This window comes from Anomaloglossus baeobatrachus, chromosome 4, assembly GCF_048569485.1.
Source record: "Anomaloglossus baeobatrachus isolate aAnoBae1 chromosome 4, aAnoBae1.hap1, whole genome shotgun sequence".
Taxonomy (NCBI): Eukaryota; Metazoa; Chordata; class Amphibia; order Anura; family Aromobatidae; genus Anomaloglossus; species Anomaloglossus baeobatrachus.
This window is the reverse complement of record NC_134356.1, coordinates 665,499,784-665,516,700: the sequence shown is the minus strand read 5'-3', so window position 1 is coordinate 665,516,700 and position 16,917 is coordinate 665,499,784. Positions and strand designations below refer to the sequence as shown.

General features: G+C 50.2%; 1 protein-coding gene across 1 annotated transcript in view; it reads left to right on the top strand.

Annotated features, from left to right (window-relative positions):
- Positions 1-9,243, top strand: part of DCAF15 (DDB1 and CUL4 associated factor 15) — a 68,228-nt gene extending 58,985 nt beyond the window's left edge. Inside the window, exons 10-13 of the mRNA XM_075346648.1 lie at positions 6,050-6,135; positions 6,215-6,319; positions 6,399-6,514; positions 6,618-9,243. Coding sequence (XP_075202763.1) covers positions 6,050-6,135; positions 6,215-6,319; positions 6,399-6,514; positions 6,618-6,673 — 363 coding nt within the window. The 3' untranslated portion in view covers positions 6,674-9,243. The remainder of the gene's footprint in view (positions 1-6,049; positions 6,136-6,214; positions 6,320-6,398; positions 6,515-6,617) is intronic.
- The last annotated feature ends 7,674 nt before the right edge of the window (positions 9,244-16,917 follow it).

Genomic DNA, 16,917 nt, shown 5'->3' with positions numbered 1-16,917 from the left:
AAAAAAGGTTAACATTAATAGGGGTGCGCAAAGCATACAGCTCTGGCAAAAATGAAGACACCATTTCCAAATTGTCAGTTTTTCAGCTTTTTCTCTTTATATTTCGGAGTAAAATGTAAATTGTTCTTTTATTCTATATACCACTGACAACGTCTATGAATTTCTATGCAATGAATTTTGAATTTACTTTGGTCAAAATAACAGAACAATGCACAGCGCTTTCACACCTCAATGCAAAGAAAACAAGTTCCTAATCTCGTAATCATTTAGAAACAACAATACTAATAATGTTTTACCTCAGGAAGATTCAGAAATCAATATTTTGTGGAATAACCATGATTTTTAATCCCAACTGTCATGCGTCTTGGCCGCTTTCCACCAGTCTTTTATAATGCGTTTGAGTGACCTTATACCACTCCTGGCGCAAAAATGTAAGCAGTTCTTCTTTGATGGCTTGTGACTATCCATCTTCCTTTTGATTACATTTCAGAGGTTTTCAATGGGGGTTCAGGTCTGGAGATTAGGCTGTCCATGACAGGGTTTTTATGTGGTGGTCCTCCATCTACACATTGATTGACCTAGCTGTGTGGCATGGCGCATTGTCCTGCTGGAAAAAACAGCCCTCAGAGTTGGCGAACATTGCCTGAGCAGAAGGAAGCAACTGTATTTCCAGGATAACCTTGTATGCGGCTTGATTCATGCGTCCTTCACAAAGATGTTTGTTTGAATTTTCTTTACCTAATTTTCAGCTTTGCTCAACACCTGGTCGTCTAATGGTTAGATGGAGACCTGGAGAGGCGTACAAGCCACAGTGTTTTGCATCCACTGTGAAATTTGGTGGAGGATCAGTGATGATCTGGGGATGCTTCAGCGAGGCTGGAATTGGGCAGGTTAATCTTTGCAAAGGACGTATATATCAAGCCGCATACAAGGTTATCCTGGAGAAACAGTTGCTTCCTTCTGCTCAGGCAATGTTCCCCAAGTCTGAGGACTGTTTTTCGAGCAGGACAATGCGCGATGCCACACAGCTAGGTCAGTCAATGTGTGGGTGAAGGACCACCACATCAAAACCCTGTCATGGCCAGCGCAATCTCCAGACCTGAACCCCATTGAAAACCTCTGGAATGTAATCAAGAGGAAGATGGATAGTCACAAGTCATCAAAGAAGAACTGCTTACATTTTTGCACCAGGAGTGGCAGAAGGTCACTCAAACGCATTATAAAAGACTGGTGGAAAGCAGCCAAGACGCATGAAAGTTGGGATTAAAAATCATGGTTATTCCACAAAATATTGATTTCTGAATCTTCCTGAGGCAAAACATTATTAGTTTTGTTGTTTCTAAATGATTATGACCTTATTTTCTTTGCATTATTTGAGGTGTGAAAGCGCTGTGCATTCTGTGCATTGTCTTATTTTGACCATTTCTCATCTTCAGAAAATAAATGCAAAATTGAATGCTTGGAAATTCGGAGACAAGGTCAGGAGTTTATAGAATAAAAGATCAATTTACATTTTACTCAAAAATATAAAGAGAAAAAAAAAAGAAAAACTGTCAATTTGGAAGTGGTCTCGTAACTGTTGCCAGAGCTGTGTGTGTGTGTGTGTGTGTGTGTGTGTGTGTGTGTGTGTGTGTGTGTGTGTGTGTGTGTATATATACAGTGCCTACAAGTAGTATTCAACCCCCTGCAGATTTAGCAGGTTTGATAAGATGCAAACTTCAAACAAGAGCAGGATTTATTAACAGATGCATAGATCTTACAAACCAACAAGTTATGTTGCTCAGTTAAATTTTAATAAATTTTCAACATAAAAGTGTGGGACAATTATTATTCAACCCCTAGGTTTAATATTTTGTGGAATAACCCTTGTTTGCAATTACAGCTAATAATCGTCTTTTATAAGACCTGATCAGGCCGGCACAGGTCTCTGGAGTTATCTTGGCCCACTCCTCCATGCAGATCTTCTCCAAGTTATCTAGGTTCTTTGGGTGTCTCATGTGGACTTTAATCTTGAGCTCCTTCCACAAGTTTTCAATTGGGTTAAGGTCAGGAGACTGACTAGGCCACTGCAACACCTTGATTTTTTCCCTCTTGAACCAGGCCTTGGTTTTCTTGGCTGTGTGCTTTGGGTCGTTGTCTTGTTGGAAGATGAAATGACGACCCATCTTAAGATCCTTGATGGAGGAGCAGAGGTTCTTGGCCAAAATCTCCAGGTAGGCCGTGCTAGCCATCTTCCCATGGATGCGGACCAGATGGCCAGGCCCCTTGGCTGAGAAACAGCCCCACAGCATGATGCTGCCACCACCATGCTTGACTGTAGGGATGGTATTCTTGGGGTCGTATGCAGTGCCATCCAGTCTCCAAACGTCACGTGTGTGGTTGGCACCAAAGATCTCGATCTTGGTCTCATCAGACCAGAGAACCTTGAACCAGTCTGTCTCAGAGTCCTCCAAGTGATCATGAGCAAACTGTAGACGAGCCTTGACATGACGCTTTGAAAGTAAAGGTACCTTACGGGCTTGTCTGGAACGGAGACCATTGCGGTGGAGTACGTTACTTATGGTATTGACTGAAACCAATGTCCCCACTGCCATGAGATCTTCCCGGAGCTCCTTCCTTGTTGTCCTTGGGTTAGCCTTGACTCTTCGGACAAGCCTGGCCTCGGCACGGGTGGAAACTTTCAAAGGCTGTCCAGGCCGTGGAAGGCTAACAGTAGTTCCATAAGCCTTCCACTTCCGGATGATGCTCCCAACAGTGGAGACAGGTAGGCCCAACTCCTTGGAAAGGGTTTTGTACCCCTTGCCAGCCTTGTGACCCTCCACGATCTTGTCTCTGATGGCCTTGGAATGCTCCTTTGTCTTTCCCATGTTGACCAAGTATGAGTGCTGTTCACAAGTTTGGGGAGGGTCTTAATTAGTCAGAAAAGGCTGGAAAAAGAGATTATTAATCCAAACATGTGAAGCTCATTGTTCTTTGTGCCTGAAATACTTCTTAATACTTTAGGGGAACCAAACAGAATTCTGGTGGATTGAGGGGTTGAATAATAAATGACCCTCTGATTAAACTTATCACAATTTAAAAAAAAAAACAAAAAACGAAATAACATTGTTTTTTGCTGCATTTCACACTTCCAGGCTGATCTACAGTCCAAATGTCACAATGCCAAGTTAATTCCAAATGTGTAAACCTGCTAAATCTGCAGGGGGTTACTGTGTGTGTATATATATATATATATATATATGTATGTATATATGTATGTATATGTTTTGGGTTTTTTTTTTGCTTACGCTTATTTACGTAGTCCCTATATGGGACGCTAACTTTTATTGCCCTGATGTAGCCCTGTTCCTAGCCCACCATTATAGACTGACCACAGCGGCCTGTGACAGGTGGGGTCCATGCTTGTACAGGCCCCATTGTACCCTCTGTTCCTAGCCCACCATTATACTCAGACCATGGTGGCCTGTGACAGGTGGGGTCCATGCTTGTACAGGCCCCATTGTACCCTCTGTTCCTAGCCCACCATTATATTCAGACCATGGTGGCCTGTAACGGGTGGGGTCCATGTTTGTACAGGCCCCATTGTGGCCTCTATTCCTAGCCCACCATTATACTCAGACCATAGCGGCCTGTGATCCAGTGGGGTCCATGTTTGTATAGGCCCCATTGTACCCTCTGTTCCTAGCCCACCATTATACTCGGACCATGGCAGCCTGCAACAGGTGGGGTCCATGTTTGTACAGGCCCCATTGTACCCTCTGTTCCTAGCCCACCATTATACTCTCAGACCATGGCGGCCTGTGACAGGTGGGGTCCATGCTTGTACAGGCCCCATTGTGCCCTCTGTTCCTAGCCCACCATTATACTCGGACCATAGCGGCCTGTGACAGATGGGGTCCATGTTTGTACAGGCCCCATTGTGCCCTCTGTTCCTAGCCCACCATTATACTCTGACCATGGCGGCCTGTAACGGGTGAGGTCCATGTTTGTGCAGGCCCCATTGTGGCCTCTGTTCCTAGCCCACCATTATACTCGGACCATAGCGGCCTGTGACAGGTGGGGTCCATGCTTGTACAGGCCCCATTGTGGCCTCTATTCCTAGCCCACCATTATACTCTGACCATAGCGGCCTGTGACAGGTGGGGTCCATGCTTGTACAGGCCCCATTGTGGCCTCTATTCCTAGCCCACCATTATACTCTGACCATAGCGGCCTGTGACAGGTGGGGTCCATGCTTGTACAGGCCCCATTGTGGCCTCTGTTCCTAGCCCACCATTATACTCGGACCATAGCGGCCTGTGACAGGTGGAGTCCATGCTTGTACAGGCCCCATTGTGCCCTCTGTTCCTAGCCCACCATTATACTCGGACCATAGCGGCCTGTGACAGGTGGGGTCCATGCTTGTACAGGCCCCATTGTGCCCCCTGTTCCTAGCCCACCATTATACTCTGACCATAGCGGCCTGTGACAGGTGGGGTCCATGCTTGTACAGGCCCCATTGTACCCTCTGTTCCTAGCCCACCATTATACTCGGACCATAGCGGCCTGTGACAGGTGGGGTCCATGCTTGTACAGGCCCCATTGTGGCCTCTATTCCTAGCCCACCATTATACTCTCAGACCATGGCGGCCTGTGACAGGTGGGGTCCATGCTTGTACAGGCCCCATTGTGCCCCCTGTTCCTAGCTCACCATTATACTCGGACCATAGCGGCCTGTGACAGGTGGGGTCCATGCTTGTACAGGCCCCATTGTGGCCTCTATTCCTAGCCCACCATTATACTCTCAGACCATGGCGGCCTGTGACAGGTGGGGTCCATGCTTGTACAGGCCCCATTGTGCCCCCTGTTCCTAGCTCACCATTATACTCTCAGACCATGGCGGCCTGTGACAGGTGGGGTCCATGCTTGTACAGGCCCCATTGTGCCCTCTGTTCCTAGCCCACCATTATACTCGGACCATAGCGGCCTGTGACAGGTGGGGTCCATGCTTGTACAGGCCCCATTGTGGCCTCTATTCCTAGCCCACCATTATACTCTCAGACCATGGCGGCCTGTGACAGGTGGGGTCCATGCTTGTACAGGCCCCATTGTGCCCCCTGTTCCTAGCTCACCATTATACTCTCAGACCATTGCGGCCTGTGACAGGTGGGGTCCATGCTTGTACAGGCCCCATTGTACCCTCTGTTCCTAGCTCACCATTATACTCTCAGACCATGGCGGCCTGTGACAGGTGGGGTCCATGCTTGTACAGGCCCCATTGTACCCTCTGTTCCTAGCTCACCATTATACTCTCAGACCATAGCGGCCTGTGACAGGTGGGGTCCATGCTTGTACAGGCCCCATTGTGGCCTCTATTCCTAGCCCACCATTATACTCTCAGACCATGGCGGCCTGTGACAGGTGGGGTCCATGCTTGTACAGGCCCCATTGTGCCCCCTGTTCCTAGCCCACCATTATACTCTCAGACCATGGCGGCCTGTGACAGGTGGGGTCCATGCTTGTACAGTCCCCATTGTGCCCTCTGTTCCTAGCCCACCATTATACTCGGACCATAGCGGCCTGTGACAGGTGGGGTCCATGCTTGTACAGGCCCCATTGTGCCCCCTGTTCCTAGCCCACCATTATACTCTCGGACCATGGCGGCCTGTGACAGGTGGGGTCCATGCTTGTACAGGCCCCATTGTGGCCTCTATTCCTAGCCCACCATTATACTCTGACCATGGCGGCCTGTGACAGGTGGGGTCCATGTTTGTACAGGCCCCATTGTGGCCTCTGTTCCTATCCCACCATTATACTCTTGGACCATGGCGGCCTGTGACAGGTGGGGTCCATGTTTGTACAGGCCCCATTGTGGCCTCTGTTCCTATCCCACCATTATACTCTCGGACCATGGCGGCCTGTGACAGGTGGGGTCCATGTTTGTACAGGCCCCATTGTGGCCTCTATTCCTAGCCCACCATTATACTCTCAGACCATGGCGGCCTGTGACCCGGTGGGGTCCTGGTGTGAGGACAATGGAGTAATCGGCAGTTGATTTCTTTCCTTGCAGATGTGTCCTGAGACCAACCAGGTGATAATGAACATCGGCCTCCTGCTCCTCGCCTTCCCGACTCCTCAGGAGGTCGCTCAGCTCAGGTGGGTGACGTCAGGAGCGGGGGCTGCGCCTTGTGGCACCTGCGGACCCTCGCTCACACCTGTCCGCTTCATCCTACAGGCCTAAGACTTATCACACAAGCCTAAAAGTAGCCTGGGACCTGCACACCGGAGTGTTCAGCACCCTGAGCGTGGGGGAGCTCACCGAGGTGAAAGGACAGACCAGGTAAATAACAACCTCCTTGCACCCGGTTTGTTTTTTTCCCTGTTTTTTGCTTGCCCCTCACCCTTGTACGTCCCCCCAGCGGCAGCGTATGGAGCTCGTACCGGAAGAGCTGCGTGGACACGGTCATGAAGTGGTTGGTCCCAGAAAGCAGCGTCCGATACGTGAATCGTATGACAAACGAGGCGCTGCATAAAGGTACGGTGTGCACCCCTCTCCATCCTGTGTGCTGCTGTAGTGACGCAGCCCCTTCGGACCCCCGTTGCTCACATGTCTTGGTCTTATCTGCTCTCCCCCATAGGTTGCTCCCTCAAGGTTTTGGCGGACAGCGTGCGATACACGTGGATTGTGCTGTGACCCGGCTCATCTGGAGAGAAGAACTCTACCTCAGCACAAGCGTCTCGGTGCATCGGGAAGAAGGGGCGCTGCAGCGGGACCCCTGTATTAGTCCCCCTCGTATGCCGCCACGTATTGACCGCTCCTGGAAGACCCCCGCAGTGCGTCAGGATCTGAGCTGCTTTTATGTGTAGTGTGAAGAAGGCCACGTTCTGGATAACATAGGTGGGCTGGTGTTATAGTGCCCGGTGGCATCCCCCGCTCTCGCCACAGAGGACATTTTTTTTTTCTCCTTATTGTCTGTCCAGATAGGGGCAGAGGTATTTTTTTTAATGGCATGTATATGTATATACTACGTATCCCTTTTCGTTATATCTGTCTCCTTTTGTGAAATAAATCTCTTTTTTTTTTCTGTTCACAAGTGTCAGAGACTCCCAGCTGAGAGTACTCCCACTGAATATCTCACAGGGGTTTTCAAGGCACAAAAGAAAAAAAAAATGATGCTGCTGTCCCTGAAATGAGTCCCACCTCCATCATGTTACTTTTATTTTCCTTTTTGGCTCCCCTGCGGCCATCCTTGTGCTTCCTCCCAGCTCTCCCTCTGGTCCCCGGAGGCAGTGCGCTGTACCCTGTCTGTTAGACCGGTATCTGTCCAACAGCTCGCTTGCTCCCATCTACAAAGCACCATCCTGAGACTCCTGGACAGTCTCAAGATGGATAGATAGCTGCCCAGTTTCTCCCTCTGGTAAGCATGGTCCTGAGACTCTTGCCATCAGTAATGTTAGAGGGGCAGGAACTGGCCCCACACAGGCTCCCTGTACTGGCTGAACCCCGCCTCCTCAGTGTGGGCTGTACTGGCCACACCCCCATGACATTCCGTTCACACTGCTGAGCTCTGCCTTCTGCAGTGTGGGCTGTACTGGCCACACCCCCATGACTTCATTCCATTCACACCGCTGAGCTCCGCCTCCTGCAGTGTGGGCTGTACTGGCCACACCCCCATGACTTCATTCCATTCCCACCGCTGAGCCCTGCCTCCTGCAGTGTGGGCTGTACTGGCCACACCCCCATGACTTCATTCCGTTCACACCGCTGAGCTCCACCTCCTGAAGTGTGGCCTGTACTGGCCACACCCCCATGTCTTCATCATTCCGTTCACACCGCTGAGCTCCGCCTCCTGCAGTGTTGGCTGTACTGGCCACACCCCCATTACATCATTCCATTCCCACCGCTGAGCCCTGCCTCCTGCAGTGTGGGCTGTACTGGCCACACCCCCATTACATCATTCCATTCCCACCGCTGAGCCCCGCCTCCTGCAGTGTTGGCTGTACTGGCCACACCCCCATGACATCATTCCATTCCCACCGCTGAGCCCCGCCTCCTGCAGTGTGGGTTGTACTTGACTCACAACCTAGGTTCCCTTTAATGCACAGACTGGAAATCTCTGTGCTTTGCATGGCCTGTAGCAGGAAGAAAGGAGCTGGAGGCTTCAACACCGAATGTGACCGCTCAGGAACAGAACACAATTGTAACAGGAAGTCAATGATGAAGCTTCCTCATTTCACATAGGCTTTACGCTTTAATAATCTGTGTGCCAAGAAAACCCCTTTAACTGCACCCAGGGGTCCACCGCTCTATTACTATTGTTTTATAATTACAGTGCTGTGCAAATTAATTGGGACAAACACACATTTTTGAATATTTAATAATAAAATGTTATAATGCTCTGTTACATACCAATTTTAGTAAGAAATATGTCTTCCTTCAGCAGATGAGATTTTCAATGCATTTTGGCATTGATTCTACCAAGTTGTTGCATAAATTCTTCATCATGGAGCCACACTTGTATGGCGCTGTTTATCATGCGTTCTTTGGTTGTACGGTCCATTTTGCCAAGACGTCTCTTCACAATGCTCCACAAAGTTTCTATAGGATTTAAGTCTGGTGAATTGCCAGGCTGTCAAGGGAGGAATTTAGGCGAAGACTGCTAATGGAGTCTTCGTTTGGGATATCCAGAGACGGTGCCGTATTAGCTGTAAGACATGTTCTCCTTGAGCCAGCATCACCAACTGAACTCATGTATTGGAAGACACCCAATTATACAGAAAAGCTACTTTGACCTTGAAGCTAAACAGGGAGTTCTCCACTCCTTAATTTCTCACAGCATCTTGTAAAACACATCTTTGTTCCTTGCACATTCTTTCTGTGTGAACATTACTGATAAGACTTTTGCTCATTATTTGAAAACTTCCATTATTTGTACATCTGTTCACTTATCCTTGGTAACCCCTTCATGACTATACAACTTTGAACAGGGAGTATTATAGATCTGTGCAATTGCTACATAGACAGACAGATTATTATACAACTACATCTACATTTTGATTATTTACATACACATATTCTTATTACGTTTAAACAAACATACTACAGCTCAGACCACCTTCACAAGGCCAGTCCAGCACTTTTACTTTATTTTCTTCCAGGAATTTCTTCACAAACTTGGAATTGTGGCATGGAGCCAATCTTGTTGGAAATGTCCCTTTAAATTTACGCATGATTGGCGCAATAAAACGTTTTAAAACGTCTGTGTTTGGATGAATTCCTCATACCATCACCAGGATATAAGCTCCCTGCACCATCAGCTGTTAAAAAAGCCCCAAAACATCTGTTTTTGAGGGTGTTTTACAGTTTGTTGACTATGATGGCCGCTCACAATGGTTCATTTTTGCTTCTTCTAATGTTGAGGTGAGACTTCAATGTGTCTCTTAAGGTCTGACTGCTGTGTTCGGATTACAATGTCATGTGTGCACTTCGAGAATAAAATAACGGACTACGAGTCAGTTATGACTTTCTCTCATGACCGATGCCAGTGAATTCTGCTCGTTTATTTTCCACAAAGCCTTTTATAGTTGTAGAGGAGTAAAGGGTGTAGACGAAATATAGACCAATCAAGGATCGCAGGCCGGGCTCAGGACGTATAGGAATGTGCATAGTCTCTGCTGGATTGGTCAGTCCATACGTTGCGAATTCTCCTTTGTGTTTATCATCTTGGGTGTTGGCCAGGATGTAGAAGCCATCTTTATAGTTACATATACTAATATATTGTATTAAGGAAAATCACTGAATATAATATATGTTAGTAAGAAACAAAAGCATTCGTAAATGTGTTAAACTACATCAACTAAAGTATATATTTGGGTCTGTGAAAATGGCTGAATTAAGTATTTTTGGTAACTTAATTCTTATCCTCAACACTAAAGGGTACTTTACACGCTGCGATATCGCCAGCGTGCGTACCCGCTCCCATCGGTTGTGCTACATGGGCCAATCGCTGCCCGTGTCGCACAACATCGCGTGGACCCGTCACACGGACTTACCTTCCCTGCGATGTCGCTGTGACCGGCGAACCGCCTCTTTTCTAAGGGGGCGGTTCGTTCAGCGTCACAGCAGCGTCACTGAACCGCCGCCCAATAGAAGCGGAGGGGCGGAGATGAGCGGGACGTAACACCCAGTGTCACCAGGAAACCCCCCCCCCCACCATCACACCTCCTCCTCCATGCTTCACGATAGGAACCAGCCATGTAGAGTCCATCCGTTCACCTTTTCTACAAAGACACAGTGTTTGGATCCAAAGATCTCAAATTTGGACTCATCAGACCAAAGCACAGATTTCCACTGATCTAATGTCCATTCCTTGTGTTCTTTAGCCCAAACAAGTCTCTTCTGCTTGTTGCCTGTCCTTAGCAGTGGATTCTGGAACCTTTCTTCTGTACTGTGTATATGTATAATATATATATATATATATATATATATATATATATATATATATATGTGTACATATATATATATATATATATATATATATATATATATATATATATATATCTATATATATATCTATATATTTAGGCTAGATCAACTAAACTATATATTTGGGTCTGTGAAATGGCTAAATTAATTATTTTTGGTGAATCCTCAACACTTGCTCTGTACCCTTGAACAAAAAGATGGGTTTCATCGCTGAAAATTACCTTTTCCCATTGGCTAGTTGTCCAAGATTTATATTCTTTTGCCCATGCGAGTCGTTTTTGCCTTCATTGGAGATGTCAGAAGTTGTTTCTTTACTGGCTTTGTTGCCCACCGACCAACTTTCGGAAGCCTGCGCCGTACAGTCGAATCGCTAATATCAATACCTGCAGCGAACAAGTCTCTTTGGAGGTCTTTACTTGTTTTTTCTTTGTCGCTCCATTGGGAGACCCAGACAATTGGGTGTATAGCTTCTGCCTCCGGAGGCCACACAAAGTATTACACTTTAAAAAGTGTAACCCCTCCCCTCTGCCTATACACCCTCCCGTGCATCACGGGCTCCTCAGTTTTATGCTTTGTGTGGAAGGAGGCACACATCCACTCATGCATTCTCATATTAGTTATATCGGTTGGAAGAAAAGTGGGCCCCCACGGGGCCCCCGGCATGTTCCCTTCTCACCCCACTACATTGGCGGTGCTGTTAAGGTTGAAGTACCCATTGCGGGTACAAAGGCCGGAGCCTCATGCCGTTTCCTTCACCATCCCTTAGCGGCTCTGGGAGAAGTGGGATCCTGACCGGTCATCCATTTACTGGGACCGTGCTCCCTCCGCAGCCCCTGTGGGAATCTGCCGGACCGGAGTCTATTCAACCTCAGGGACCGGGCCCTGCAACTCTAAGGTACTCTGTGTCCCCATGGGGGACTGTGCAGGGAGCGCACCTTCTTCCCGGACGCTGCGGCAGCTGCTGAATTGAGAAGTCCGGCGGACTTCCGCGCCGACCGTGCCTGCTTGTCGGGCGCGGTCTCAAATTTAGTCCCCGGCTTCATCGCGGCCTAGTCGCAAAAATCCCGCCCCCGGGCCTGCCAGTCAGGGGTAAGGGTGGGACTGCCGACCTGACGTCGGATGTGAGGGCTGGAGCATCCTGCATGTTTCCTCCCCCCTCACTGATCACTGTGGGGACCCCAGATTCCCGCACTTTCCTGGCGCCGCCCACGGCTCCTCTCCTCCCCTGAGAGCTCCGGCAGCCATTTTTTGGGCATTCTGCCGGTGGAGGATTCTCAGGAACAGCTCTGCAGCTCCCGGGGACCTAAGGCAGGGAATCTGGAGGACACACACACGCCGCTTGTTAGCGGTCGGTAAGCCACACCGGTCACCCGGTGCTGGTCCCCCCTAGGGTGCCGGAATAGATACATATTTATATATATATTTCTGTTCGGTCGGACTGTATACCCTTTTGTTGCCCATATACCCTCAGTGATCATTCTCCTAGGAGACAACAGCATGTCGTCCACAAGGAGCAAAGCTGCTAAGGCACAGGGTTTTTTTGCGGCCTGTACCTCTTGTGGGGCTATGTTACCTGCGGGTTCCACCTACCCTCACTGTGAGCAATGCTCGACCCCTGTTTCGCTTGCTCAGCCAGAGCCTCGGTCACTAGTGGGCCCCTCGGCTCATGTAGACCCCCCTGCTCCCCCTGTCCAGGCGGCAGGGACAGAGTTCGCCTCTTTTGCTGAGAAACTCTCTGAGTCACTTTCACAATCCATGGCTCAGTCTATGGACAAATGGTCTGCCAAGCTGCTAGAAGCTTTGCAGTCCAGACCGGTCCTTACACAGGCCCCGGCCCCTGTTGGATCGTCGCCTCCAGGCCCCTCTCGGTCCGCGCCGCAGCGCGCTCCCAGGTTGGGCCCTAGGTCCCACGTGGAGGACTCCGGCCCGGACCACAGTCCTAGACCGGCTAAGCGGGCTCGCTGGGAATCTTCCCCGACTTCTTCACGCTGCTCGGGTTCCCAGCTTGAGGACTCTCTGGAGGACGAGGCGGAAGTCGCAGCTCAGGGCTCTGACCCTGACGTCGCCCTTAACCTTGATACACCTGAAGGGGACGCCTTAGTGAATGATCTTATCTCGTCCATCAACCAGGTGTTGGATCTCTCTCCCCCGCCTCCTCCTATAGAGGAGTCGGCGTCTCAGCAGGAGAAACACCAGTTTCGGTTCCCCAAACGTACATGTAGTGCGTTTTTCGATCACTCTAACTTCAGAGACGCTGTCCAGAAGCCCAGAGCGGTTCCGGACAAGCGCTTTACTAAGCGCCTCACTGACACGCGTTACCCCTTCCCCTCTGAAGTCGTTAAGGGTTGGGCTCAATGTCCCTAGGTGGATCCTCCAGTCTCTAGATTGGCGGCTAGATCTGTGGTATCGGTTGCAGATGGCTCATCGCTAAAGGATGCCACTGACAGGCAGATAGAGCTCCTGGTGAAGTCCATCTATGAGGCCACGGGCGCGTCTTTTGCCCCGGCCTTTGCAGCCGTGTGGGCACTCCAAGCTATCTCAGCTTGTCTGGCTGAGATTAATGCTGTCACACGTAATTCTGCTCCGCAAGTTGCGTCTTTGACTTCTCAAGCGTCAGCTTTTTCTTCCTACGCCATGAACGCAGTCCTAGACTCTGCTAGCCGTACAGCTGTGGCATCCGCTAACTCTGTGGCAGTCCGCAGGGCCATGTGGCTGCGCGAATGGAAGGCAGACTCTGCCTCCAAGAGGTTCTTAACCGGTTTGCCGTTTTCTGGCGAACGCTTGTTTGGCGAACGATTGGATGAGATTATTAAGGAATCCAAGGGAAAGGACTCCTCCTTACCCCAGGCCAAACCTAAGAGACCTCAGCAACGAAAAATACAATCGAGGTTTCGGTCCTTTCGTCCCTCCGCCAAGCCCCAATCCTCTTTGTCCAGCAGGCCGGAGAAAGGCCAGAGGAACTCCTATGCGTGGCGGTCCAAGTCACGCCCCCAAAAGGCCGCAGGAGGCACTGCCTCCAAGGCGGCCTCCTCATGACTCTCGGCATCCCCTAGCCGCATCCTCGGTCGGTGGCAGGCTCTCCCGCTTTGGCGACGCCTGGTGGCCACATGTTCAAGACCGATGGGTGAGAGACATTCTGTCTCACGGTTACAGGATAGAGTTCAGCTCTCGTCCTGCGGCTCGTTTCTTCAGAACCTCTCCGCCCCCCGCTCAGGCCGACGCACTTTTTCAGGCAGTGGACGCTCTGAAGACAGAAGGAGTTGTGACCCCCGTTCCCCTTCAGGAACGTGGTCGCGGCTTTTACTCCCAACTTGTTCGTGGTGCCAAAAAAGGACGGATCATTCCGTCCCGTTCTGGACCTCAAGCTGCTCAACAGACATGTGAGAACCAGACAGTTTCGGATGGAATCCCTCCGCTCGGTCATCGCCTCGATGTCACAAGGAGACTTCCTAGCATCGATCGACATCAAGGATGCTTATCTCCACGTGCCAATCGCACCCGAACATCAACGCTTCTTGCGTTTCGCCATCGGGGACGAACACCTTCAGTTCGTGGCATTGCCTTTCGTCCTGGCGACAGCCCCACGGGTTTTCACCAAAGTCATGGCATCCGTCGTGGCGGTCCTACACTCTCAGGGCCACTCGGTGATTCCCTACTTAGACAATCTCCTAGTCAGGGCCCCTTCTCGGGTGGCGTGTCAACACAGCCTTACCGTTGCTCTGACGACTCTCCAGCAGTTTGGGTGGATCATCAAATTCCCAAAATCTAAGTTGACACCGACCCAATCACTGACTTACCTCGGGATGGAGTTTCATACACAGTCAGCGGTAGTCAAGCTACCGCGGGACAAACAGATTTCTCTGCAGGCAGGGGTGCAATCACTTCTTCGGAGTCAGTCACACCCCTTAAGGCGCCTCATGCACTTCCTGGGGAAAATGGTGGCAGCGATGGAGGCAGTGCCGTTCGCGCAATTCCATCTACGGCCACTCCAATGGGACATTCTCCGCAAATGGGACAGGAGGTCGGCTTCCCTCGACAGGAACGTCTCTCTTTCCCTTGCAACCAAGACGTCACTTCAGTGGTGGCTCCTTCCCAATTCTCTATCGCAGGGAAAATCCTTCCTACCCCCAACCTGGGCTGTGGTCACCACGGACGCGAGCCTGTCAGGGTGGGGAGCGGTTTTTCTCCACCACAGGGCTCAGGGAACCTGGACTCCGATAGAGTCTTCCCTTCAGATCAATGTTCTGGAGATAAGCTATAAATGTTCAGAGTAAAAAAGACGGGTTTTTTACCGCGCTATAAACCACAAAGGGTGTTATAAAAATGAAAATTCTTTTATTGAAACATTCCTACGCGTTTCAGAGGCATGCACGCCTCCTTCTTCAGGGAAAAATGTCATACAGATTGTAAGAAATACAAGGGTTTATATAGGAGTATCCAGGAGAAGTCACGCTCCCGGAGAAAAACGTGACTTCTCCTGGATACTCCTATATAAACCCTTGTATTTCTTACAATCTGTATGACATTTTTCCCTGAAGAAGGAGGCGTGCATGCCTCTGAAACGCGTAGGAATGTTTCAATAAAAGAATTTTCATTTTTATAACACCCTTTGTGGTTTATAGCGCGGTAAAAAAACCCGTCTTTTTTACTCTGAACATTTATAGCTCTCTCTCCAACGGGGCCGCTGCTCAACCACTCCAGCACTCACATATGTCTGCACAGGGGTTGTGACTGGCACAACCTGATCAGGTGAGTGTATTCATTTCTCTTTTTTCGCCTAAACCCATATACCGGGTAAGACCCTATTTCTTGCGCCTTTTCCCTCCTCAGAATTTCTGGAGATAAGGGCAGTGTATCTAGCCCTATTGGCTTTTCATCGGTGGCTGGAGGGCAGGCAGATCCGTATCCAGTCGGACAACGCCACTGCCGTCGCATACATCAACCACCAAGGCGGCACTCGCAGTCGTCAAGCCTTCCAGGAAGTCCGGCGGATTCTGCAGTGGGTGGAAGCCACAGCCTCCACCATCTCCGCAGTTCACATCCCGAGCGTAGAAAACTGGGAAGCAGATTTTCTCAGTCGTCAGGGCATGGATGCGGGGGAATGGTCTCTGCACCCAGAAGTGTTTCGAGAGATCTGTCGCCGCTGGGGAACGCCGGACGTCGATCTCATGGCGTCACGGCACAACAACAAAGTCCCGGCATTCATGGCACGGTCTCAGGATCACAGAGCTCTGGCGGCGGACGTGTTAGTTCAGGATTGGTCGCAGTTTCGACTGCCTTATGTGTTTCCTCCTCTGGCGATGCTGCCCAGAGTGTTACGCAAGATCAGGTCCGACTGCCGTCGCGCCATTCTCGTCGCTCCAGACTGGCCGAGGCGGTCGTAGTACCCGGATCTGTGGCATCTCACGGTGGGTCAACCGTGGGCGCTCCCAGACCGCCCAGACTTGCTGTCGCAAGGCCCATTTTTCCATCTGAATTCTGTGGCCCTCAACCTGACTGTGTGGCCATTGAGTCCTGGCTCCTAGCGTCTTCAGGGTTATCTCAGGATGTTATTGCCACCATGAGACAGGCCAGGAAGCCAACGTCCGCCAAGATCTATTACAGGTCTTGGCGAATCTTCTTATCCTGGTGCTTTGATAACGGTTTTCCTCCATGGCCGTTTGCCTTACCCACTTTTCTTTCATTCCTTCAATCCGGAATGGACAAGGGTTTGTCACTCGGCTCTCTCAAGGGCCAAGTATCGGCGCTCTCCGTATTTTTTCAAAAGCGCCTAGCCAGGCTTCCGCAGGTCCGCACGTTCCGGCAGGGAGTTTGCCATATAGTCCCACCTTACAAGCGTCCGCTAGAACCCTGGGATCTTAACAGGGTGCTTACGGCTCTTCAGAAACCACCTTTCGAGCCGCTGCGGGATGTCTCTTTATCACGTCTTTCGCAGAAGGTGGCCTTTCTAGTGGCAGTTACATCACTCCGGAGAGTGTCTGAGCTTGCAGCGCTGTCATGCAAAGCCCCCTTCCTGGTGTTTCACCAGGATAAGGTGGTTCTGCGTCCGTTCCCGGAATTTCTCCCTAAGGTGGTATCTCCTTTTCATCTCAATCAGGATATCTCCTTGCCTTCATTTTGCCCTAATCCAATTCACCAATGTGAAAAGGATTTGCATTCGTTGGATCTGGTGAGAGCACTCCGGCTCTACGTGTCTCGCACGGCGCCTCTGCGTCGTTCAGATGCGCTCTTTGTCCTTGTCGCTGGCCAGCGTAAGGGTTCGCAGGCTTCCAAATCAACCTTGGCTCGGTGGATCAAGGAACCGATTCTCGAAGCCTACCGTTCTTCTGGGCTTCCGCTTCCTTCAGGGCTGAAAGCCCATTCTACCAGAGCCGTGGGTGCGTCCTGGGCATTGCGGCACCGGGCTACGGCTCAGCAGGTGTGTCAGGCAGCTACGTGGTCTAGTCTGCACA